This window comes from Rattus rattus, chromosome 1, assembly GCF_011064425.1.
Source record: "Rattus rattus isolate New Zealand chromosome 1, Rrattus_CSIRO_v1, whole genome shotgun sequence".
In the NCBI taxonomy this organism is placed as follows: Eukaryota; Metazoa; Chordata; class Mammalia; order Rodentia; family Muridae; genus Rattus; species Rattus rattus.
In genome coordinates, this window is record NC_046154.1 from 190,307,967 (window position 1) to 190,333,738 (window position 25,772).

General features: G+C 40.5%; 1 protein-coding gene across 1 annotated transcript in view; it reads left to right on the top strand.

The window, feature by feature from the left end:
- Caps2 (calcyphosine 2) overlaps window positions 1-25,772 on the top strand; it is a 62,763-nt gene that overhangs the window by 11,068 nt on the left and 25,923 nt on the right. Inside the window, exons 3-12 of the mRNA XM_032912404.1 lie at window positions 545-594; window positions 2,736-2,781; window positions 2,873-2,989; window positions 4,242-4,400; window positions 7,607-7,720; window positions 12,860-12,927; window positions 20,005-20,124; window positions 23,285-23,359; window positions 24,034-24,129; window positions 24,217-24,310. Coding sequence (XP_032768295.1) covers window positions 545-594; window positions 2,736-2,781; window positions 2,873-2,989; window positions 4,242-4,400; window positions 7,607-7,720; window positions 12,860-12,927; window positions 20,005-20,124; window positions 23,285-23,359; window positions 24,034-24,129; window positions 24,217-24,310 — 939 coding nt within the window. The remainder of the gene's footprint in view (window positions 1-544; window positions 595-2,735; window positions 2,782-2,872; window positions 2,990-4,241; window positions 4,401-7,606; window positions 7,721-12,859; window positions 12,928-20,004; window positions 20,125-23,284; window positions 23,360-24,033; window positions 24,130-24,216; window positions 24,311-25,772) is intronic.

Sequence of the window (25,772 nt, forward strand, 5' to 3'; positions counted from 1 at the left end):
CAGCATTGTTTATATATGTATGTATTTAGGGAGGATCACAGGATTGGTTAACTTATCAGGGACTTGAGAAGAGGGATCTCTCTCTCTCTCTCTCTCTCTCTCTCTCTCTCTCTCTCTCTCTCTGTATAGTCAATAATTGCCTGTAGTAGTTACTTCACGTAGGGGTGGGGCCTCCATCCACAGTTGCCACTGATGTTATTTTTCAGGTCTTATTTAAACAATGATGTTGTTGAGATTCCATGGGTAGAGATTCCTGTCATGTATATGTCTAACAGGAGACACCCGGTCACTCTTCCTGTCTGGTCCACCTTGGGTATAGCTTGGAGGCACACATCTTCCCAGAGTGTGGTGAAGGTGGTGATTATCTGTCTTAGCTACCATTTTCTCTGTGTCTTAATCGCAGTGAGGAGGATTTGGGAGGCACTATGGAGTGTACTGAGAAAAAAAGTCAAATTCTCTTTATTGTATCCAGTTGTGATTATCTTTTAATCTATAAGGCACACTGATTCTGTTTTTTTGTATTCTCTTTTCTTTTAAATTAAAGCAAGGATGGACTTCCAGATCATGGGCAATTCAAAATTCCTGCCTACCTATGTAAGCCATATTTCTTCACATATTTACTGCTGAGCAGGGAAACATACATGATACCTTGATTAGTTAAAAACCCTATATATGCATATTTACACATATATGTATGTATATAGCTTTGATTGTGAAGTGCAGAAAAAACCGCATAGAGAAAGCCTGAATATTATTATGGCAGAATTAAAAGTCCTCTTCTGATAGGATAGTAAGAATATGGATAATATTATGCTGATCTTATTTTATTTGAAGCCAATCTCCCATTTATTTCCCAAAAAAGATTAATTCTTTCTTTCAAAAACTCATTTTGTCTTTTTAAGACTAAGTTTACTTTAAAATAATACATAACATTAAAAATTGTATGAATTATTGACTTTGCTTATTTTTAGTCTTCAGAATGTATCAGTGTGGTATAGTTCAGCCAAGCAAATTGCTACTTTTAGCATTCTAAAGGAATTCTGTAGGATATTTTGATACATGTATAAATCAGGATAAATGTACTACTCTAAATACATATATTTAAGAATTGTAGGACATCGTTCATTTTATAATTGGCATAGTAAAAGTTATCTAGTAGTAACTATATCTGTATTTTAAACTGTCATGCAGAAGAATATGAGAATGCAGTTGACATTTTTATATTTATATATATTTTATATTGACATATTTTATATTATTAAAGTTCTTTTTTATTTAAGCATGTCTTATATGTTATAGCTTCAAATATTTGAAAAGTCTAAAACACTTTAAAAATACGTTTCATATAATTTAAATTAGAAGACATCTTTGACCTAGAAACCAAAAGTAGCAACTCGCTAGGCCAAACCACACCACACGGATACTTTCTGTAGACTAACGATAAGCAAAGTCAATAATTTCATTCGTTGCTACATGATAGATACCTATACCTTCAGCAGACAGAAAACATAAATTACGTTTAAGTAAAATGTTGTGCTTAGGTACTGAACACACAGTGGGGAGCTTATAGCAAAGGCTGTGTGTCAAGGAGAGTATCTAGGGGTGTTCCAGTTGAGTTCTAAAATACGTTTTACAATTGATGTGAAATGTACTATTTACTACATTTTTAGTTCCTCACCATAAAAATTAAGTACATGTTAAGTTGATCAAACTTGTCGTTAGGTAAATTATATTAGTAAGAAATTTACACATTAATAAAATATTTAAATTATTATCAAGTTTACTTAGCCTCTTTGTACCCATAGACTGTTTGTTTTCCCCCGGATGTTTATAACCAGCCTATGGCTGCAGCGATGAACCAGTTTCAGTGTGAACGTTGGTTGGCATATTTATTATGAGCGGCTTCTAGGTGAAACCAATTTTGAAGCTTAAAATAATATTGCTGAATATTCTCTTGAGCCCCTAGCTACTTGACAGCTCCATATATGGTGTATTTAAGTTTTATTTGCAGTATTAATATTTCTCCCTCCACGGCTTAAGTCTCAAAAGTCAACGAAATAAGTAGTAAATCAAATCCTGGTTCACAGGATTTGTGGATTTCCATGTTAACAGTCTCATGCTAGCTGATGTCAAGGGAACAGAGTTAGAAGGAACCGTGCAGTTATAATACGATTCAGATATTGATCTTCCTAACCACGTGCTCATCTCAGCAGGACGGTAGATGTTCTAGGGCATGCACACCAGCAGAGCAGGGAAGTCGTTAAGATGATGGATTTGAGAACATATTGCCTTCGTTCTTTTCTTGTTCGTCTGTGTGTGGAGAGCATCTGTGCCTCAGGGGATCCCTTCCCATCCCCCTGAGCTGATGACAAGCAGCTCCCTCTCCTACCCAGCTATTACGTGGGTTCAGGGAATCTGAATTACAGAGCTGCCCAGCAATCGCCTTGTTCAGTCAGACTCTTCCCACCTCTGCTAAGAGTATAACTTATTTAATCATAATTTTGTATGTTTTTTATTACTTTATTACCATTATATCTTAATTTTATTATTCTTTATTAATAATGATTCTATTTAATAACCAAAAGTTATCGAATATTTGTCAAAAGCTAGGCAGTGGCAGCCGACATACCATCAGCTTAAACTTTACTTTGAATAGATAATGTATTTGATGATGATTTTTCTGTTATTACAGACTCACTTACAATTTTATGAGATGCATAGATTATTTCTTTTAGGGTCCCACCACTTGATCTGGGAAGCCTTGTTGACTCTGATGAGGAGGTAATTTTAACTTTCCATTTAATATAGTGAATATTTGACTGCAGCGGCCCTTATCAGCAAGTACTAACTCTTACTCCATTTCCCTTTTTAGGATAAGTTTTCACCAGCACCACATGGTACCGTCCATGATGCACCATGGTCACAGCCTGCTCTGAGTTGCATTATGCCGTGTCAAAGGCCATATATCCAACATCATCTAAATGAAGCGGTCAGTGTGTATTTCAGCTTACGGTACATATCATTAGGGCTGTTCTTGGTTTCTACGTTTTTCCAACTAATCAGAGTGTCTTCAGTTTACATAAGTTGCATATAAAAACTTCCAACAATGGTACTGATGAAATAGCTTTGTAGTTTTCAAATATTGAAATGACATCTTAAATACTTGTTAAGTGGGCAAATTATAGGTTTGTCTGATTATGGATTCCAGGGCTTTAAAAAACATTGTAAAATATGAGATCATAACATATTATTTGAGTGACAGAAGATTGATTTCTGAGTAATTAATTCAAACTTTAGAATACTCAAACTTAATAATAATAATAACAACAACAACAGTAATGACATCAGCTCAGTCTGTATTGTACAATGGTTATTAATCTACCTTTATCCTCAACTTCTCTTCTGTTATACTTCGATCTCCTCAAAACTCTTCAAGGCCTGGACTGGTATTTATATTTTCTTTTCGCAGTATCTGTGCCAATCTAAATCCACTGGCTCTGTTATCTCTTGTGCCAGGAACCACAAAATACTAGGAGGTGAAATACAGTAATATTGTAGAAATGGCAACCGTGCTTCTTCTTAGAGTTGTCAATCTCTAGTTCTCTAGGACATTTTGGTCAGAAAAGAAAACATCTACATAAAACATCTCAGAAAAAAACCATGATCTTAATTCTTTCAAGTTACTTTAGCTGTAGACCTTCATCAGCAAAAGGAGTAAAGGATTGCTGAGGCCAAGTCTGATCAATTCTTTTTATTTATTATTATATTTATTACATTATTTGTATATAATATATAAAATATATAAAAATAAAAATCACATATATAGATATTTTTTCCCAAGACAGTTTCTTGTATAGCCAGCGCTGGCTGTTCTGGAATTTGATTTGTAGACCAGGCTGGCTTCAAACTCAGAGACCCACCAGCCCCTTCTACCTCCCGAGTGCTGGGATTAGAAGTGCGTGTCACCATGCCTGCTTCACTGTGCTCAATCCTATCTGCTCTGATCAATGCTCACTTAGCTAGATGTTTTTAGTTTTGCTTTCCATTAATTAATTAATTAATTAATTAATGTATGTTAACTAAATGTCTTCAATGTCCCTTCTGTTCAGAACACAGACCATGGTGGTCTTTTTAAAGTGACAAGATGAACCGTAAGCATGACAATGTCAAGAAGAAAAATACTGTGTCTTTTTAAAAGATATTTTTTCCCTGGTAGACAGCATACTTTGTTCTACTCCCAGGAGCAGGACACAATACCTGAGGATTTGCCAGCACCAACAGGCAAATACAAGCTAAAATACCAGCAGTACGCAAGTGAAATGAAGGACGGCTACAAGCAGTACATTCAGAGGAGTGCAGAGAGGCCAAGGCCAGGAAAAGGGCCGGAGGCTAACAAGAAGGTAACAGACGGAGGTGGGGATTTAGCTCAGTGGTAGAGCACTTGCCTAAAGCACAAGGCCCTGGGTTCGGTCCCCAGCTCTGAAAAAAAAAAAAAAAAAAAAAAAAAAAAAAAAAAAAGAAGGTAACAGACGAGCCTCGCAAGGACTGAGTTGCTTCAAAGGGAACAGTGCGCGAGTCTTAGAAAAGCCCCGTTGTCAGGAGTTCTCCTATGGAAAATTTTATTCCTATCCTCACATGTATGTTTAACCCTTTTCACTTAATTAAGACTGGTGGTATATAATCTATACTTATATACATGTGCACGCATTTTTCATACAGTTGTCATGAATTACAGTTCATTTGGGCTGCACTCTAAAGTTGAAAACAGCTTTCAAACCTTACAGTGTTCTCTTGTAAAACTGCCCCTGCTTCTCTATCCTTGCTTCATCTGGGGAGTCCTGTTGGTAATTTTACAAACTGCTGACATAGAAATAAGTATCAGTTAGGCTCTGATTCATCCTTGTAGAATATTAGGTATAGTAAGGCTCTCAGTTAGGGTTTTACTGCTATGAACAGGCACTATGACCAAAGCAAGGATAACATTTAACTGGGGCTGGCTTACAGGTTCAGAGGTTCCATTACCATCAAGGTGGGAGCACGGCAGCATCCAGGCAGGCATGGTACAGGAGGAGCTGAGAGTTCTACATCTTCATCTGAAGGCTGCTAGCAGAATATTGGCTTCCAGACAGCTAGGATGAGGGTCTTAAAGCCCACACCCAGAGTGACACACCTATTCCAACAGGGCCACACCTACTTTTGACAAGGCCACCCTTTCTAATCCTGCCACTCCCCGGGCCAAGCATATACAAACCAGCACAGTAAGTGTAATAGACACTGGGGATACAGTTCCTTGATAGACTTCTTGTTATTGGATGTAAAATGAATGAATGAATGAATGAATTAAATAGGAAAAAAAGGAACAGATTAGACCACTCCTGAACAATGCCACCCAAGGTTCACCTCTGGCCTCCTCGTCTGAATGGGCTACTGTGAACCCCTCCTGCACGTACACTCAAAGTCTCCATGATTTTCTGTGTAAACCACTTGATGAACTGCCTAGTACCATGAGACTCAAAACACTATGTAAAATGGACAGTTGTTAAATTAGCATCTAACTGGCACCCTCTGGAAAGAGACAAACCTAGTGTCAGAAGTGCACGCCTCGCTCCAGCAGGGAGGAATACGGGGATCGGTTCTCTGCTGATGCGGTAGAGTTACCATTTTATGTGTAGGAACCAGGGCGACATGACAGGCTGCAGCTGCTGACTATTCTGACTGATTGGAGGAGACGCACAACCAGCTGGAACAGGAAATTAAGCTGATCGCCTTGATTCTGCTTGCTAATTGCCTTTGTTGAGTTTTCCTTCCACTTAGTGTAACAAAGGTCACGAGTCTGTCTTTCCCCAATTGTTTCACTAATTACATTCGTTACTTTGTTCATTTCTGTGGCAAAAAAAAAAAAACAAAAAAACCAAAACCAAAAAAAACCCAAAAAACCACCACCACCACCACCAACAACAACAAAACCAAAACAACTGACAAAGGCAACTTAAGCAAAGAAGGATTTACTTCGGCTCAGAGTTTGGGCCTGTAGTCCACTGTAGCAACAGAAGTGTGAGGCAGCCGCTCACATCGCGTCTGCCATTGCCATGGGGAAGATGAATGCTCCTAGTTTCTCCCTTTTATTTAGCTCTGAACTCTAGTCCACAGAACGGTGCTACCAATGTTTACGGAAGGAAAGGACTATGGGAGAGTCAGAAGTAGGAGGTTTAACTTGGTATATGGAGTAGGAATCTCACCATTCACCTTTTGTGAAAAGTTCAAACCAAAGTGAGTTTGTTTGTTTTAAGGCAGGGTCTCACTGTGTAACCCTTGGTGTCCCGGAATTGGCTTGATAGACCAGGCTGGCCTTGAACTCAGAGATCCACCTGCTTCTGCCTCCTCCTAAGTTCTGGGATTAAAGGCGTTGACCGCCACACCTGGTCAAAATGATTTTTCAACTCAGACATAATGCTACTTCAGCGTATTTTTTAAAGTTGATTTCTCACCAAAGCATTTCCTTGGTGTTCATTTAAATAAGTTATTATTTAGAAAAGTTGAATATTAGCAGGTATGTAAATCAAACTGTAACGTGTTCTCCTTCATGGCTTTCCACACAATAGTTATTGTCAGGCATGGGGCCACAGCAATCCTGAAGTTCCTATTCTCATGGAACAGAGCTTATGCTAGGAGACGCACATAACACATTAAAGCAATATGCAAGAGTATTTCCTGTAGCAGCGAAAGGTCCTGAAGTCAGGGAAGAATGTGACTTAGGCTCCACCTTCCAAGGGAGATGGGCAGTGAGCAGAAATCCCAGAGAAGAGACTCTGGAAGTCTGGCATGTTCCTGACTAGTAGCTATTAGAGCGTTTTGTTAGGTAAGGGATTACATAACTCGTATTTATAAAAAACTCACCACCCCAGAAGCTCAGCCTGTTTATTACATAGAGTTGAAACGGAAAGCAGGGCCATTCGTTCAGTTAAACAAGGAGCCAGGGTTATTCCATTCTGCTGAAGTAGGAGCCATCTTCTTTAGGGCAGTGATCTCCAGGCTGCAGTCATCTGGAGGGAGATAGCTATGATGGACAGTTTCTGCCCACATCGACATTCCCACTGGGACTGGGAGGGAAGGCTTTGCCCTTCCCCTGAGCCTAGTGTGGGAAAGGATTTTGAGACAGCCTGTGGGACTAAGGAATTGGTCCATGACAAGGTCCTGCCCCACAACACACATTCCTCTCAGGACTTCATACCACATAGGACGTCCTCTAACCCACAACAGGATATATCCACATTTATTGAGATTTTAAGGACTCAGTATGGACAGTGGTAATTATGACCACTTGTGTCTTTTGCTTAATGTTTGCTACATATCAGGTCATTTTTATAAGCATTAAGAATACGTCATCTCATTCGTCGTCTTCTGATGCAGTATCTACTGTTTGGTCCCAGTTTATGACTAACATGAGGCCAGAACAAAGAAAGACCTGTATTCCAAGATGGTCTTGAACTCTTAATTCTCAAACAGCCTTTGAGATACTTGGTGCTCTGTTCTTGGGTTTTGTTAAGAGCAGGTATCGAGGACATCTGATCATCTGCTCATTGCCTTCCTTGTGTAGTGTGATCAGGTGGAAGAAGCCTGCCTGGATGACCTCATGACTTTGGATAGGAAAGCCCTACTACAGCAAGGTTATGCAGACAGCCCTTACCATAGACGGAGCAGTGCAAAGAAATCAGATGTGGTAAGCCGTCAGCAGTTTTGATTGTTTATTTGCTAAGACATTACGGTATTTATCCTCTGCAGTAACATGGCTGCTCTGGCTAGGAATCACACCCAAAGGCTTTTTCAGCTGTGATCTGGCTGGAATGCAGACACACCTTAGGACATATCTTTAATCCCTAATAACAAAGGTAAGGTGAGTTTGAAAGTGCTGCCAAGGGGGCTGGAGAAATGGCTCAATGGTTAAGAGCACTGGCTGCTCTTCCAAAGGTCATGAATTTAATTCCCAGCAACCACATGGTGGCTCACAACCATCTGTAAGTGAATCTTATACCCTCTTCTGGGGTGTCAAGAACAGTGTGCTCATATACATGAAATAAAAAAATAAATCTTAAAAAAAGTGGGATGTGTTTTTTAAAAAAAGTGCCTAATTGAGGGGCAGACAAAGTGATGAATCAGAGAAAGATATTTGACAAGACGGGTCAGAGCTAGGATATACCCAACTTACAGGGCAACAGCACAGGAAAGAGAGGTTACTTTAGGACAGATCAGAGAGAAGTGTATGGCATTTTAGCAGGACAGTGTTTTACAAAGAGAGGTGGTGGAGAGAACAAGCTAGGCACAGGTGAAGACAGAACAAGCCAGAGAACGAGAAGGACCCAGATTAGAACATATTGCTAAAGTTAGTGTAAGACCAAGCAGAACAATTCATTCAAAACCCGAGAGAAGCTGGACTGAATCAGTTACCTTGGAAGATTAGATTGTACGGCAGCTGGGATAGTTAAAGGAGAGAAAGGAAAGCTCTGGGCTCAGCCCAAGCAGTGAATTTGCAGACCTTGGCTACAGTTCTCATCTCTTCCCTCCATCTGAGAAAAATATAAGTGAAATTTACCACCCTCCAAGACTTTACAGTTATAACTGAATAAAGAGTTTGGACTAGATACTCGCTGATATTTAAATTGAATTGAGTCTTTAGTTTTTATAAATGATTTCCTTGTGTTCGGTTTATTTATTTATTTACTTTTTGAAAAAAAATTGTTTGGAATCATTGGATTTGAGAAAGTTTAGTTTACTCTGCTCAACCTGTTAGTTGGCCACCATGTTAGTGTGTTTGATTTTGACATTGCTTTCTTGCCACAAAAGTAAGCCTAATGTTTTAGTTATTATGTTTTAAATACATTTTCCTTTCCCTTTCTCCAAACCCAATATCTATTCCTATATCTATATCTGTCTCTCATCTATCTATCTATCTATCTATCTATCTATCTATCTATCTATCTCTATCTATCTATCTATCTATCTATCTATCTATCTATCTATCAAATTCATGAGGTATTGACATTATAGAAATTTAGGCCAGTTATGGAAAAGGCCAGGAGTCAAGTAAGTTTTCTTTGGATAAAATGAAGATTCTAAACGTTGGGGCCAGAGAGATGGTTCTGTCAGTAAATACTTGCCTTGAGACCACAAGGTCTAGAGTGTGTTCCTCATAAACCACATAACCAAAGCTGAGTGTGCTTGTGTGCACCTCCACTCCTTATGCTGGGATTAGAGATAGGCTGATCCTGGGGCATGATGGCCTGTCTGTTTAGCCTAATTGGTGAGGTCCAGGCCAATCAGAGACTCTCTCTCAAAACAGAGCCATAAACAAAAAGAGGTAGATGGAATCTTAGGAACAATACCCCAGGTTGTCATCTCAGCTGCACGCAGATGCTCACATGAACACACACTCACTCCCAACTTTCACCCCCACCCCTTCAGACTTAATATTAAACATAAATTTATGTTATTTTTTCAAAGTCATTGAACTGATTGTTATTACGTAGTCCAGGCCTTTTATAAATAGATAATTATCACACCTTTCCAGTAGGGAGGAGAAGATGCTTAAAGGTAGAGTTTTTTGGCTGATAAAATACCAACATGGTAACATACAACTTGAAAATCTGTAGTTTAGATGGCCTAACCAATAATAAAGCAATATGTTTCCCCAACTACATAACCGTAATGATTTAGGGCAGCAGTTCTCCACCTGTCTAATGCTGCAACCCTTTATTTAATACAGTTCCTCATGTTGTAGTGACCCCCAACGATACAATTATTTTAATTTCTACTTTATAACTGTAATTTTGCTAGTATCGTGAATCATAATTTAAATATCTGATATGCGACCCCAAATGAGTCATGACCTACAGGTTGAAAACCACAGATTTTGGGGGAAAAACAGTGAAGATAGTCATTCCGCTGCTGTCATCCAGAATCAATGTGCAATGTATCATAGTCAGATGGGGACGATGACTTTTTTGTGGATGTGAATCTGTTACAGTTCTTGCTGTCAAACTTCACAAGCAATTTTCTGTGCCTGTTACAGTTCAGGCATTACGTTTACTGGAATAAGGAGTATCACCAAGGTTATCATAAACGTAACAAGCTACTCAGGAGGCAACATTCTGTCCCAAACATGGCTGATTCTGTTTTCTCTTAAAAGTTGTGTTTGAAATAGATGTCGCCAATATCTAAGTTCCATGTGCTTGGCATGGCCCAAAACCATCTGGGTATGAGTGGATTTCATTTCTTTACAACGCCGTCATCAAGTAAGCCCAAGGTTTACTTCCTGGCTATAGCACTCTCCTGGGTATCTCGTTCACTCCCCTGATGGACTTGTCTGTATGAGTGACCTTTCGAGGCAGCCGTATCGAGTACCTGTCCAGTATAAATAAAAAGCTGGCAGAAGCGTCTTGATTTAGTTTCTAGCTATACACGGAAAACAGCTGTGATTTTTATGACCCTCTCCTCAGGTCCCTCTGTCACAGTGTGGATTGGTATTTTGTGCTTTTAAGCTGCCTCATGCATGCTGACCTTTAAGTCAGGGCCATCTAGGGTGCTTCCAATATTTAAGAGAAAGGCTAAGCCACTATAAACCTTAGTTCTCAAGCCAGACTGTCTCCACAGAGACCATGAGAACCACTTATCGCTCTCTCTGCTTGTTTTTGTGTTTTACAACTATGCTTTGGCCAATGTAGACTTTCCCCCCATCTATAATCTAAGTATGTTTAAATTGTTGTCTACTATTTGTACCACACCTCAATATCACAAAGTGCACATTGCTTTACTTAATGTCTATTTAATTGCAACTTTAAATCTATTATTAAATAAAAATTGTAAAGCCACGAACTTAGAAAACGCACAGGATGCAGTTATAAATTAAGGATAGAAACTCTATTCAGGACATATTTGGATATAGGAATATTACATCTTAAATTTCTGCCTAATAAAAACTAAATTCAATTCTAGTCTACCACTTAGGTGACTGCATGCATTTCTTAAGTTTGTTAGGAACTTTCCTTTTTCTTTTGGTGCTATGGCTTTGACATTCTCATTTGTGTCTGTTTTAAATAAAACCATGGTTGCCAAGACTCCACTTAAAACAGTACCACCGTGTTGGTTTTTATTTATTGGAGTGATCAGTAAGGATGGTGGGAATTCCACTCTAAGATCAGAACATGCTTCAATTTGGCTCTGTGAATTTAGACTCCTTTATCTGTCTTTCAAAAGAAACGTTTTAGTGTTTACAGCTGCATGATAATCTAACTGGAATTGAATGATCACAAAACTTCTAATTGGATGCTTCCTCAAAAGCAGCAAAAAATATTTTCAGGTGTTTTGGAAAGTGAAAAGTGATGCCAAGATAGCTTTCATAACTTTTTTTTTCTTTGAGAATTCTATACACATATATGATGATACTTGTCCCTACTTGATTCTTCTAACTTCTCTCCCTATTTCCCACAACACATCTCTACTCCCAACTTGATGTCGTGTGTGTGTGTGTGTGTGTGTGTGTGTGTGTGTGTGTTTGTCCTAATCCACTAAGTCTGTTTAACCCACTAAGTCTGATTAGTGTGTGTGTGTGTGTGTGTGTGTGTGTTTGTCCTAACCCACTAAGTCTGATTAGTGTTGTGTGTGTGTGTGTGTGTGTGTTTGTCCTAATCCACTAAGTCTGATTAGCGTCGTCTCTGTGTGAGTGTGTGTGTGTGTGTGTGTGTGTGTGTGTTTGTTCTAACCCTCTAAGTCTGATTAGTGTTGTGTGTGTGTGTGTGTGTGTGGTGTGTGTGTGTGTGTGTGTTTGTCCTAGCCCTCTAAGTCTGATTAGTGTTGTGTGTGTGTGTGTGAGTGTGTGTGTGTGTGTGTGTGTGTGTGTGTGTGTGTGTGTGTATGACAATCAACTGGAGCATGATAACCCTACCAAAGGCCACATCTGTAAAGAAGCATTCTTCTTTTTCCAACTGCTGCTCAGGAAGGGGTGGGGCCTGGAGTTATGTATGCCAGGATTTTGATTGTCTTGATCTGGTGCAGGAATGTCTTGCTGCCCTGGGTTTATGAGTCCAGGAGTCATACCATGGCCAGAAGGAAGCTTTTGTGAAGGCAGCTTAATAAAACCGGTAAAAGGAAAATGTATTATTATTAATTCATTATATGCAGGGGAAAGACTGTCACTCTTTCTATGATTTAAGTTCTTTTTTAACATTTAATTGACTCACTAATGTAAATTAATTAATCACTACATTTGAGTGTTGTATGTATATAGGAATGCGTATGACACAGTGAGCATCTGGTAGTCAGGAATAGCTTGCAGGAATCAGTTCTCTCCTTTCATACTGTGGGTGTCTGGGGTTGAACTCTGATCATCAGGCTTGGTAGTAGGCGCCCTTTCCTGCCGAATCACCTCGTCAGGTCTCTTCAGGTTTCTCCAGGTTTTTGATGAAAATGGAGTGATTCTGATTCTGTTTGTCTTCTCTCCCGTGATTGGTTCAGACTAAATTCTTTTCGTGTGTGCAGTGTGCTGGTGCCGAGGATCTCCCTGCAGCAAGTTGAGGTGGGGTTTCCCAGAGGCATCTCCAGGGGGCACATAGAGAATAGGGCCACCACAGTCTTCTTCGTTCTGTGAAATGCAAGGCAACTTGTTGGAAATAGGTCATGATGTCTACCAAAATTTAAATGCATTAACTTTTAGGGAGTGGCGATGGAAGATTTAATAATTGGAATTTGATATATTAACGGTAGTAATCTGTATTGAGGGAGAAAATTGGAAACACTATATTTTATGATGTGCATTAAGTGTTCTGCTTTATGGAAAACAAAATTGTTTTTTCATTTATTTTCTCAGGAGACTGTGGCTCTAGAGAAGAAGAGGCAGACTGTTGCAGAACAAATGATGGTAGACCACTTGTCCAGGTGGGCGCCGGGACCTCCCTCCACACCTGCATTCAGGCAACATTAAATATCTTCTTTACGCAAAGCATCTATGTGCCTGTTAATCAGTGCTTCGCTGCCAGCAGTCCCCAACCTTTCTGCTCACTGCACCCTTGTCGTTTTAGTGAGTTTTGGTTTTTATAAAGCACTCTTGAGATGAATGGAAAGTCTTACAAATTCAGGCTGGGGAGAGAGTGTGTGGAGTGCTTGCCATGTTAGCAGGAGGACTTGATTTAACTTGATTTAATCTCAGAACCTATGTGAAAAGGGGAGGCAATGTGAAAGTAGCAAGTGCCTATAATTTTAGTGCTGGGGAGGAGACTTTGGGCTTGCTTGTCAGTCAGCATCACTTGCTTGGTGAGCTCCAAGGCAATGAGAGATCCTGAACATATGAACCCACATGATCATGTATTCGCTGGTAGGCAGGCCTGTGTGTATGGATGCACACACACACACACACACACACACACACACACACACACACACACACACACTTAAAAATTCTTATTGTCTCATGAAGTATTTTAATTTAAACCATTTAATAATTATTTCCTGACAACTTAATGAACATTTTTGAAGCTCATATAAATCAGAAGACAGCATTTTAAAAAAATTCATTCATAGAATTTTAGATTGCTTTTTAATGGTATGTATGTTTCTTTTGGGCATTGAGGAATCTTTCAGTTACCTTCTGTTCTGTTCTTGGTTTTCACATGATATTTGTCGGCTGTTTGTCATAGCACCTGTAGAAAACTTGGCTTTCAAAGATGGGATGTGATATTGGGAGATCAGTAAGATAGCTTGTCAAAACTAGGATCTACATTGAGCCAGTTGCCATGGTTTCTAAATGGACAAGCATAACTTGTCATAACTTTCCATTAGGAACACATGTCCCACAGGGTCACTTCACTGTGGTACCCAGTGACTTGTGTAGAGTTGAACACTGTGAAGCTAATTATTGATAATTTATAAATCCCCCAGCAACTGTATAAGGTAACTCATAAAGTAACAAACTGTAGTATGAGGAGTAAGTCATTGAGGAAAAACGTGGTTAGTTTGGTGGCTGTCCACATTTGACCTGCATATTCTCCCCAACACCCTCTCTGTGTTTAGCGCTGATAGACCCTGGGGCCTTCCATAAGCTGTGTAAGTGCCAGCAAGTTCTTCGAAGTCACTGTCTGCAACATGACTCTTTCAATTCATAAGAAACATGGTGGCACCTTGTACCTAGGTAAAGGGCTTCTCAGTTCTCTTCTTGGTCTCAGTTGAGAACTTTTGTCTTTCTGAAGCATCAGATGCCATCAGATGTGGCAAATGCATTCCGTATCACCTACACATTCACTTCCTGGTTTCAAACATGTTCTGTATTCTGCTGCATCTTTAATCTTCAAGATTTCGATTTCTCTTTTTTTTCTAATCTAAATTTTCTCATAGGACCAAATCTGCTTTAATTTTCCCCCACAGCAATTCCAGGTTAGTAATTATTTAGTTCTCAAGTCCTGGGGATGCCTTTTGACCCATTTCCTTCTTTCAACTCCGATATGCACTTTGTCAGCAAAGACTCAGTTCTAGTAAAAAAAAAAAATACATTTATTTCTCCTGTTGCCCCTTTCTTGTTATTGCCTCTTTCTATCTTCTGGGTAATTTCTTTCAGTCCCCATTGAGTTTCATTGAGTTTCTATTAACCTCTCATTGGCTTATTTTCAACCCACTCACTAGAGTGAAACTATTGAAAGACAATCAAATCATCTGTCAATTCCCTATCTCAGTCCCCAGAAATTCAATAAAGCCTTGGTATCGGCTATATGAAATGTCAAAATTTAGTAGCTAAAAGTAGTTTTTGTCCACACGTCTTTAGGGTAGTAGCTGTCCAGGAATGGCTTGTCTGATCATGCTTCTTACTTAGATAAGTTACAAATTAACAAAATAAATCATGTCAGTTCTGAGCATAGACCTTAAGAATCTGCATGCATTTCCATTTGTGCTTTTGTGGCATTTTCCAACTCTAAAGGATGCTTGGTTCACCAATGAGTCTCCAGAAAAAGATTCCCCTATAACTGCAGCTAGGCTACTTAGCCAGGAGAACCCTAGATCAGCAGATTTCCAAACAACTCACGTTTGTCTGACTGAGTTCAATGAAGAACAGCAGAACCATCAAAAAGTACATTCTATTTAAGTGAAGCCACGGCAAGCCTATGGGTCGGAAGGGCTGATAAACCAGGGCCACTGCTGCCTGCTGTTAGATCTCACCTTCCATCTGTTGCCCACTAGGACTCTACTCTTTCCCACTCTGTCCTGCCCTGTGCTCCATGCATATCAGCCTGCTACCTTTCCAGAACATGCCAGGTCCCCCTGGTGCCTCTATTCTTTTGCATTATTTTCTCTTCTCTTCCAATGGCATTTCCCCTAGAAATCTATGCTGCTGTGCACTAATTTTACTTCATACTCTTACGTGGAAGTCACATGATGCAGCTTACTGTGGACACAGTACTAGTTAGGGGGTACTGTTTCAGTTATGAAACAGAATGACCAAAGTAAGGTGGAGTAGAAAGGATTTTTGGCTTACGTTTCCACATTGTTGTTCATCACTGAGGGAAGTCAGGGCAGGAACTCAAACAGGGTAGGAACCTGGAGGCAGGAGCTGATGCACAGGCCATAGAGGAATGCCAGGTACTGGCTTGCTCCTCATGGCTTGTTCAGCCTGCTTTACTTATAGAACCCAGGACCACCAGTCCAAAGAGGGCACCACCTACAATGGTCCGGGTCCTCCTCCATCAATCACTAATTAAGAAAGTGCTTTACATCTGATCCCATGGAGTAATTTTTCTCAGGTGAGGCTCTCTCCTCTCAGATGACTCTATCTTGTGTCAAGCTGACATAAAGCTAGCCAGCACAAACACCTAAGGAGTAATGGATAAATTCTTGCTCACAACTTCAAATCGACTCACTGTTTCTTCTTCCATATCAACCACGAATGTGTAGTTTATTTTGCAGTCTCCTACTTAATTTATTATCTGTCCTCTTTAAAGCATGTGTTCCCCAAGGGCAAGGGCACTGTGGGAGGCTTCTCACTGCACTGTGGCGGCATTCCTGTAGTCGGGCGAAGTATCTGTAAAGCATATAGTCTTGACCAATGAATGAATGAAAACCAGAAACAAGGACTTCCTGGGGAGCAGAGCCGAGTTTGGTGTCTAGTCAGGTGACCGAAGGAGTTGCTGTAGCATCACGTTTTCTCTCTCGATTTCTTGACTTTTGTCTCTGCCCAAAGGGCTTCAAATTTCCATATACTCTAACATTCTGTGTGTAAGTATGTAACCTCAGACTCGGACAGTAGGACTGTTGCAAGTGAGGGAGAGAAAGAGAAAAGACGAGATGAGATGACACCTTTTGGTAGCTGCTTTTTCTTTTCTTTTCTTTTTTTTAAAAACTTTCTTTATCTTTAGTTAAAACAACGGTTCACTGGTTCCACAAATAAATAGTATCTAAAGTACAGCATAGAAATATAGAAAACATTCTTGGTTGTTCCTGTTATTGTGGAAACTTAATCAATTCATAAGTTCTTCTATTTCGCAAGTAGTGTTTTGTCTTCATAGTTTTGAAGGTTCATGATACCTATTAAAATCTTTGCTCATTTGTAATTTTTAGAATGTAATTAATTAATTTAGAGAACTTCACACATAAGTACTGTATTTACTTCACACCCCTCTCTTATTTTTTCTCTCTAATTCCTCCTATGGCCTCCCTAAAACTAATGGCCTTTTATTCTTGTTACACACACACACACACACACACACACACACACACACACACACACACTCACACACTGAAAAAATACAACTTGCTGAGTCCCTTTATCGATGGTCATAGACTCATGTGGGATTTTCTAATCTGTCAGGAGACTCACTGCTGGAGAACACTGATCCTCATTAACTGCCTGCAGCTTTTCTTCTAAGCACGGGCCTTGTGAGATTCTCCCATTCACGTTAGTGTGTGTTGTCATTTTCCAGGTCTTGTTCAGGCAACCCTATTGTTGAGACATCGTAAGTGTAGCTTTTCTCTCTGTCATATACAGAAGATACTACCTGAAAGCAGACATCCTGGTCCTCTGGCTCTTACAACTTTCTTCATTCTCTTCTGTGATGTTCCCTGAGCCTTAGGTATGTTGTAGATATTTCAGTTGAGCCCGGGCACCACATAGTTGGTTAGTCTCTGCACTTCGACCAGCTATGACTTTCCATATTGGTCTCTGTCTTCTGAAAAAAAAAATAGAAGCTTCTTTGATGGAGGTGAGAGATACACTCATCTGCAGGCATAAGGGTATTTAGAATATAGTTAAAAATTATAACGGCTTAGGAAAGTTACATCATCATCAAACATGGTAGTTGGTTAGGTTTGCAGCACCAGGTATGAATTCCCTCCTACTGAGCCTCCAGTCAACTGCTCATTAACCCCAGGCACTAAGTGCCACTGTCACACTGTCTCATCCTGATGTAGTCTCCAGGTACCGGAGTCAGGAGGGCCATTCATCACCTTCTCCCTTAGCAACTTTCACAGCTCCTTCTGGGGTTCTAACAATTAGTCCTTAGGGAGGAGGCTTCTAGGTCAGATCCAGTTGGATTCCTTCAAGCCCTCTGTCCAAAGTGCATCTTTAGCAATATGATCCTACTTTCAGGGTCTAGGGTGTAACCAAAGGCAATGGCAAAATTGTCTGGGGAGTCTCTGAATTCCCTTGACTAGCAACTCAATAGAGATCTTCCTATGCTGGGCAGCTGGATTTTTGTTAGATGATCTATGGCTTCTGGGAGGAGTATTATCACCCCAAATGGCATAACCTTATTAAAACACACACACACACACACACACACACACACACACAGATATTATATTAATATTAAGTAAATGAAATAATACTCCATACAGCCTATTTAAATGCCATTACTGGAAGAAGCAAGAAGTGGAAAGATCTGTCTAGCCCCAGCCACATGCTCTAGGTTCTTGAGCTCTGTTGGGCTTTCTCACTCTGAAACCTCACATGCAGTTGTCTTCCTGCAATAGCCTTTCTCCTTTTCAAGTGTTAACCTCTCCTCATGATTTAAGAATCAGTTCAATGTGTAGGGAGGCCTAGGTCCAGCCCTGCATGTTCTTTGGTTGGTTATTCAGACTGAGAGACTGGAGGGTCCAGGTAAGTTGACTCTGTTTGTCTTCCTGTAGAGTTCTATCCCCTTTGGTGCCCGCAATGCTTCCTCCTATCTTCCATAAGAGTCCCCCAAGCTCCGTCCACTATTTATGTATCATTAATAGTATTAAGGATTGGTACTTGTTCATGGTATGATTCTCAAGTTGGGCTGGTTATTGGTTAGCCATTCCCCCAGTCTTTTCTTCCTCCTCCAGGCCTGCATCTCTTGTAGACTGGATAAATTTTCGGTTGAAGGTTTTGTGGGTGGGTTGGTGTCTCAACTGCTCCACTGGGGTTCCTGCCTGGATACAGGAGGTGGCCACTTCAGCTTCCATATCATATCCCCAATGTAGTGAGTCACAGCTAAGGTCACCCCCATTGATTCTTGGGTGCCTCCCTTACACCAAGTCTTTGTCTAATCCTGGAGATGCCCAGCACCTCCCCACCCCTGTCAATTGCAGATTTCCATTTATTTTCATGGCCATCTAGCCATATCTCTTGTCCTTCCCCACATCTGATTCTGAACCCTCCAATCTCCTCCACCTCTTCCCCTCCTCCCAGCTCCCTCCCTCCATCTGACTCTTATGAGTATTTTATGTCCCCTTCTAAGTGAGATTCAAGCTTCCTCTCTTGGGCCTTCCTTCTTGTTTAGCTTCTTTGGGTTTGTGGAGTATAGCATGGTACTTGTATTTTATAGCTAATAGCTAGTGTAAGTGAGTACATACCATACATGTCTTTGGGGGTGGGTGGGTGTGACTGCAGGAAGTAACCAGGAGGGAGGCAGTATGAGGAATGTAAAGTGAATAAGTAAAAAAGAAATTTAAAAAATGTTCTTTAATAAACATAAGGAATCCATTCAAGTGCTTGCATGGACTCCTTACATATTTCTTTTACTTTTTTTTGTGTGTGGTATGTGTGCATGTGGAGGCCAGAAGTTGATGCAAGAGTATCTTTTGCAATGGTTCTTCATTGTGGCTTTTGAAACAGTCCCTGAACTTGGAACTCATAGTTTAGATCAGCTAGCTGGCCAGAGATGTCCAGGGTCATTTTTGTCTCCATCCCCTTCAGCCCTGAGATTACAGATGCCACCTTGCCTGGCTTTTGTACACATCCAACAATCTAAGCTCAGCTCTTCATGCTCGTGGTGCAAGCACTTCATTGACTGAGACATCCACCCAGACCCCTATGTTTTTCTTTCTAGAAATCATGCCCTGTTCCTTCATGCCTCCCAACACACGTTCTGTTATTGTGCTTTTCACTTTACACTCTTGAGAAGGCTAGTCTGGTTGACAAGTTGACATACCTAGGAAGGAGGAACCTTCATTGAAGAACTCTCTCCACAAGATTGACCTGTGGGCATGACTGTAAGGGCATTTGTATTGATTTTTAATTAACATCAGAGGGCCTAGCTCTCTGGGATTGGTACTATCCTTAGGCAGGTGTCCTGAGTTGTAGCAGAACTTGGAGCTCCTGCTTCGGCTCCTCTCAAGGTTGACCTGTAATGTGTAAGATAAAATAAACCTTTTCCTCCCTAACTTGTCTTTGGTCAATGCTCATACAGAATCAGAAAGCAATTTAGAACAACTCTTATTTATCAATATTCCTTCCCATGTTATCTGTTCGAAGAGAGCTAAGAGGAAGACACAAAGTTCTTACTTCCAGTCATAATTTCTATGTTCTTTTGTTTTATTTGCATGAAAGTACAGATAACTGTATTCACTTCTTATGGGTAGTACTTTTAATAGTCAGTACACTCGTATATGAGAAGCATTATGACAACAGGACAAAGTGCCACCTGATGCTTGACGGTTTCCAAGTGCTGGAAAATAAGTGAGCACACATTTTGTCCCACTAGACATCAGACTTTGTGTCCTCCTGCTTAGGGCTGTCATCAGCGATCCAGAACAAGATTTAAACACCAAGAACCAAGAGAGCTCTCATGTCCCTCCAGACTCAGAGAGGGCGCCTCTTCGAGTTAGGAGACGAACTCTGCATGAAACGAAGTAAGAAAAGCTTAACGATGTATTGTTAAAATACACTTCTGTATCTTGCTGAATAAATTCGCATCTCTTTAAAACTGTGTACAGAGAAGTAAAGGTTTTGGGATTTCAGATCTAAGCACCATCTCCTTCCATGTTTTCTTCTACTTTCTTTGTATTCCTTTTTATTTTTTTTAACATTTATAATTTAGAAGGGAAGTCATAATTCTTTTCAGGATAACAGGTGAAAATGAGTAATATAGTAATTTAGAAATCTCTGCCCAAGGACGGTACCCTGCCTCGCTAACTCAGATTCATGTAATATATGAAGAATTAATTTGCAGAGGAAAAAGACCATCATTCCACACATGCCCTGCTTCTTAAGTAGTTCACTTCTTTTTAGAATCATAGGAGGGTAACCACATCTTTATAAAGATTCTCAATGTAGTACGCCTGATGCCTTTTCCTCAACATTATATTTAGGAGTATCATCCCCGTTGGGATTTATAGTCGTTTTTCTCTTCACCCTCCATTACTCCATTATACGAACATAGGACAACTCACCACTCACGGATACTTACCATGCCAGCTGACTTATAAACTATACTGAGGTGAACTCTGTTGTGCGTACCTTCTGGTATACTCCCTCATATGAGTGAATATTTAGATTCTCTGGACCATGTAGTTTGCCCATGTCCAGCTCCACAAGGCACTGGTAAATAGTCCTCCCAGTGGCAGGACGAGTGGTCCAATGGTTATACTTCTTTGCCATTGATGCTGCCTATGTTTGTTCATTGTGTTTCTCCTACTCAGTGTCTATGGGTGAATTTAATTTGCATTTCACTGGAGACTAATGATGGTTAATTTTCACCTGCGCATTGTTCATCCCGATGTCCTTAGAAGTTTGACCAACTTACCAATCTATTCTTACATTGTTAGTGCATTTTGTATCTTCCTTTAATAAGTCTGAACCTACTTGAAAGTAAATATCACCCTGATTTTTGAATTTTATTATACTGCATGTCAAATCATCATAGCTGCACAGATGATTTGAACCCTGGTTTTCAGTCTCATCTCTCTGGTTTCTTGTACCCACCTTCGTATTGCTTCATAACAAACGCATGCAGCTTTTTAAAGTCAATCCAGCTCAGAAAAATCCCACGGGGTTTCTTGATTAGGATTTTCAGATCCAGGGCTTCCTACTCTTTTGTTCTCTCTAGAGGAGAAGGAAGGAAGGAAGGAAGGAAGGAAGGAAGGAAGGAAGGAAGGACCTCTGCTTCATAATTTGGCAGCAAGATTGGTGTAAGTAGGGTAACCCTCTCTCTTCTCTTTTCTCTGGAGGCAGCTTCCTGCAGAGACACATTTCACCCTGTACTGAACTTCACAGGTTTCTCCTCAGTGCAAAGGTGCAGTTAGTCTGCATAACTCTAGTGCCAAACACGTACCCTATTATTGCTGTGTGCCTAAACCACGCTTTCTCACCAACTTTGTGAATGACAGAATTCACCTTTGGTATTCAATGTGCTTAATTCTTCATTTTGGACTGGTTCAGGACTTACACGGGGAAGCATTTGTACTACTCACTCGCTGCCTGGAACTCAGTGTGGCACTCTGCCCTTGATAATGTAACTACGAATTTACTTGTGTCCTTTCCTGATGACACCAGGCTCCTTGATGTAGCTAGCTCAGCCTCCCAGCATTGCTCACCACTAAGAAATGAGAGAGTACAATGGTTAGAGCAAGGCTGTCTTCCAAACATGTCATGTGCCCATATGGTTGCAAGCAACTACTTGTCTTCCATGACCTAGTGCTCCCTTCACAGTTTTATTGCAAGCATTAAACAAACCCACGCACAGTGAAGTGAATTAATAGTAACCAGTGCCTAACAAATGGTAGTTGGTATTGCTGTTGTCATTTCCCCAGACCTTAAAGTCATTTCAGGAACATAGTGACTATCGAGTGACTGCATTAGTACCAGTGACTCACACTGAACTGAGACGATGGAGCCGTCCTGGCTCCTCTCTCTTCCCAATCCCTTATTGAGTTAGCAGCCTTTTGTTTCCTATCTCCTGCTTCCTTTCTGCAGGACCTAGATATTAAATACTTTACCTGCTTTCAGTGACTGTGGCCCACATGCTTACTATTGTACCATTGTTATTTTTATTATTCCTGCGATTTTCATAAAACTAGATGAATAGTAATAATACAGTACTGATTTATCTCTTAAGATAAAGGACATTATTAAATAGAGGGTATCATTGTGTGTTCATTCAAGTTCTGCTTTATGTTTTAAAGACTATTAGGGCTAGGAGTCTTCAGAAGGTCAGCAGTGCTATCTATAAGAAAAATATATACATATACATATATAAGTATATAAATATATAAACGCACACATGTATGTATATACATGTATAAACACACACACACATGCATGCATATGCGCACACAGCTTGGTTCATCCATCACTCCTTCCCACCATTGTTTCAGTAAGGAGTAGCATCAGCCGTCTGTAATGACAAACTTGATTGATAGGGCTCAATGTGTCAGGATTTATTGGAAGTAGGCGTGTGTTGGTTTTGGTCCTACGGTTCAATGCTGCTGCTCCTCCTGACTGTATCCCTTTAAAATTCATAGGCAGGGAACTCTGCCCATCCTCCCATTGCAAAGGACAAGAATCTTTCCTATTGAGATTATTGGCGAAACCGCGTTTGTTGGTCATAATCACAAGTACTAAGAAACTAAGTGCTGTGCTGTGAAGAAGGCAAAAGAACCAGGTTACAAACGGCATTTGGGCTGATGTGCAGGCTCAGGTCTGCAATCCCAGCATATGCCAGGCCAGCATATACTATACAATAAGGGCACAATAGAAAAGAAAAGGACAGGAAATAGAGGGAGAAGGGAGGGGAGGGAGAAGACAGGGGTGAGGAGACATGAGGCAAGTCTTCTCAGACAGCCCTGCAGCCAAAGATGCTGTGCTCTGTTCCCAGTGCACCTTTACAACGCCTTGCCTCTGCCGGTGCCGGCATGAGGCCTGATGTAATGTAAACTGCATGGGCTGAGGGTATTCACAATCTGAATCTTAATTCTCATCTTTAATCTGTGATATCTCAAGATATTGCCATAGTCCCTTGGTGCGTTTGTTGTTTCTATCAAGTGTATGACTTACAGAAGTGTATTTTGACAGGATAAGAACCAACTCCACATTAACAGAGAATGACCTTTCTCAGAAAGTAGAGTTCGAAGGGAGGGTCTTATCAAGGTAACTGTCACTTTATTAATTATTTTACTTGTGTGATTATAATAATATATTCTTTTATGGAAGTGTCAAGATTAGATCATACAAATATTGAGAAATGTGAACCTTTGGGTTATATAATTTTAAGCACTAATTATTGTTGTATAAAATAAGACACTGTAAGACAAATATTTTAACTAAGAATATTTAAAAATTGATCTTAAAAGTCTTGGGAAAGATGGGATAAACTTGCATATTACTGATAGAAGTCTCTAATCTATTTAGAAGCCAATTCTTATGTCAGATGGTTAATTTAGTTTTAATAGTTTGAGTTAACAGATTACTGATAAAGGCAATGACAAAGAAGAGGACTTTTAATTTTTTTTTGAACCTCACGCTCATAAACTCTGCAAGCCCAGAGTTCTTAAAGGACTTCTGTTTTATCTTGAGTCTCTGCTGATTAGCCACCCGAGTTGTGACAGAGCTGGACACCGTCCACAGTTAAGCTTATACCTCTTTATCCAAATCTAACTCAGTTGGGGATTTCTGCAAGCCATAGCACATTTCCCCTAAATGTACGGCGACCCCCATTCACTGCCCCACACCCAAGGGAGTTACAGTGTCACCACTTGAGATATATACGATCTTAGTTTATTACTTACTCAAAAAATCACCATGGCATCATGTTGTTTTTCTAGAAATGGACGAGATGCCTGCAGGGAACTGATTGGATTTTTCTTTGCCCACGACCAGTCCCTAACCGTGTATGAGTATCGAATGTTTGGGAAAAACAGGTATGCTCTGAAACGCGGTTAGAACCCTAGAGAATTGCTTCCAAGGGGAACAGAATGCCTTCATCTTTGTTGTTGCTTCACTTCTAGAACAAGCGTGCTTCCTTTTATTAAAAAAGATGTTTATTGTCATCAGTATGGACGGAGAAAAGGAGAGCAATATGAGCTTGGTGACTTCTATACTGTAAGTGGGTGTGTGCTGGCACTGTGCTGCAAGTGTGTGTGTGTGTGTGTGTGTGTATGTGTGTGTGTGTGTGTGTGTGTGTGTGTGTGTGTGTGTGTGTGTGTGTGTGCGTGCTGTAAGTCTGTATGTGTCCTGGCACTGTAAGGTGAGTTCGGGTGTGTGCTGGCACTTAACAGCTCTGTGCTCCTCTCTGGTGTGCAGCAAGGCCACAGGTCCAGTTTATTTTCCTGAGCAGAGACATTTGTGTGAATGGTGAATGGCTGATAAATCCTAATCAAACCTGAAGCCTAGTATTTATTTCCCATAAACATCCGCACATTGTTTCTTAGTGGAGCCGTTGCCATGAGAACTTGTTTCTTGCTACTGTTGTAGCTCTCTGTACAAGGCCTGTTCTGCATCAGTGCCTATTTCAGTAGCTCCAGAAGTAAAACTCCACAGAAGGAGGAACTTGATTTTCTTTGTGGAGTGGCACTGCCCTCTGGACCTGTGCCTTGGACAGCCTGTCTTCTGGTTGCTCTCTGACCTTGCCAAGTGTGCTGAAATTTTAAATCACCTACAACGAAACATTCTCTGTACCGATCATTCATGCAATGCTTATATATGTTCCCGTTCTAAACACTGGGGCTGGAACACCGAGTCGGTTAGAATCGTTCTTCACTTTGTAGCAATTGCAGCATCATGGGAGGTGTGTAGGAGTCAGATTGGAGACACTTCAATGGGTCCACTTTAATTGGGTCCAATTCAATGGGCTGTAAGAGTTTCTGGAGAAAGCGACAGCAAGCTTAATTAAGGACTCCGTGAGGGTACTAGAAAGGCTTCAAGGTGGAGAAGAACATGTATAAAGAACAAAGGCCAGAAAGTACATGGATTACCTGGAGACGTGAAAGTAGGTCAGTCTGTTTGGACTATAGATATAAAGGAAGTAGACTTGTAGTAGAAAGATAGTTCAGTTGACAGAGAGTATAATCTTGCTAGCATGGGGCCTGGGATCAAATTCCAGAACCCATGTCAAAAATTCAGGACTTGGTGGCATAAACTTGTAATTTCGGTGCTGAGGTGACAGACACAGGTCAATTTTAGGGTTATTTGTTGGACACAACTTAGTCTGCTTGGTGAGTTCTGGACCACAGAGAGACCAGGTCTCATAAAAAAAGTAGTGGTTCGCTACCTGAGGATGTCCTATGACTTCCACATACATATACCTTCTCCCCATGACTAAACCAAACAGGAGCCTTACACTAAAGAGCACTGAGAAGAGGACATGGGTAGAGTAGAGAGACTACATGACCAGATTTGTAATTTAGAAATATCTCAAATGCATGCTGAAAGGGACCGGATATAGATCTCTCCTGAGAGACACAGCCAGAGCATGTCCAATACAGAAGTCAGTGCTAGCAGCAAACCACTGAACTGAGAACAGGACCTTTTTGGGAGGAATTAGAGGAAGGATTGAAAGAGTTGA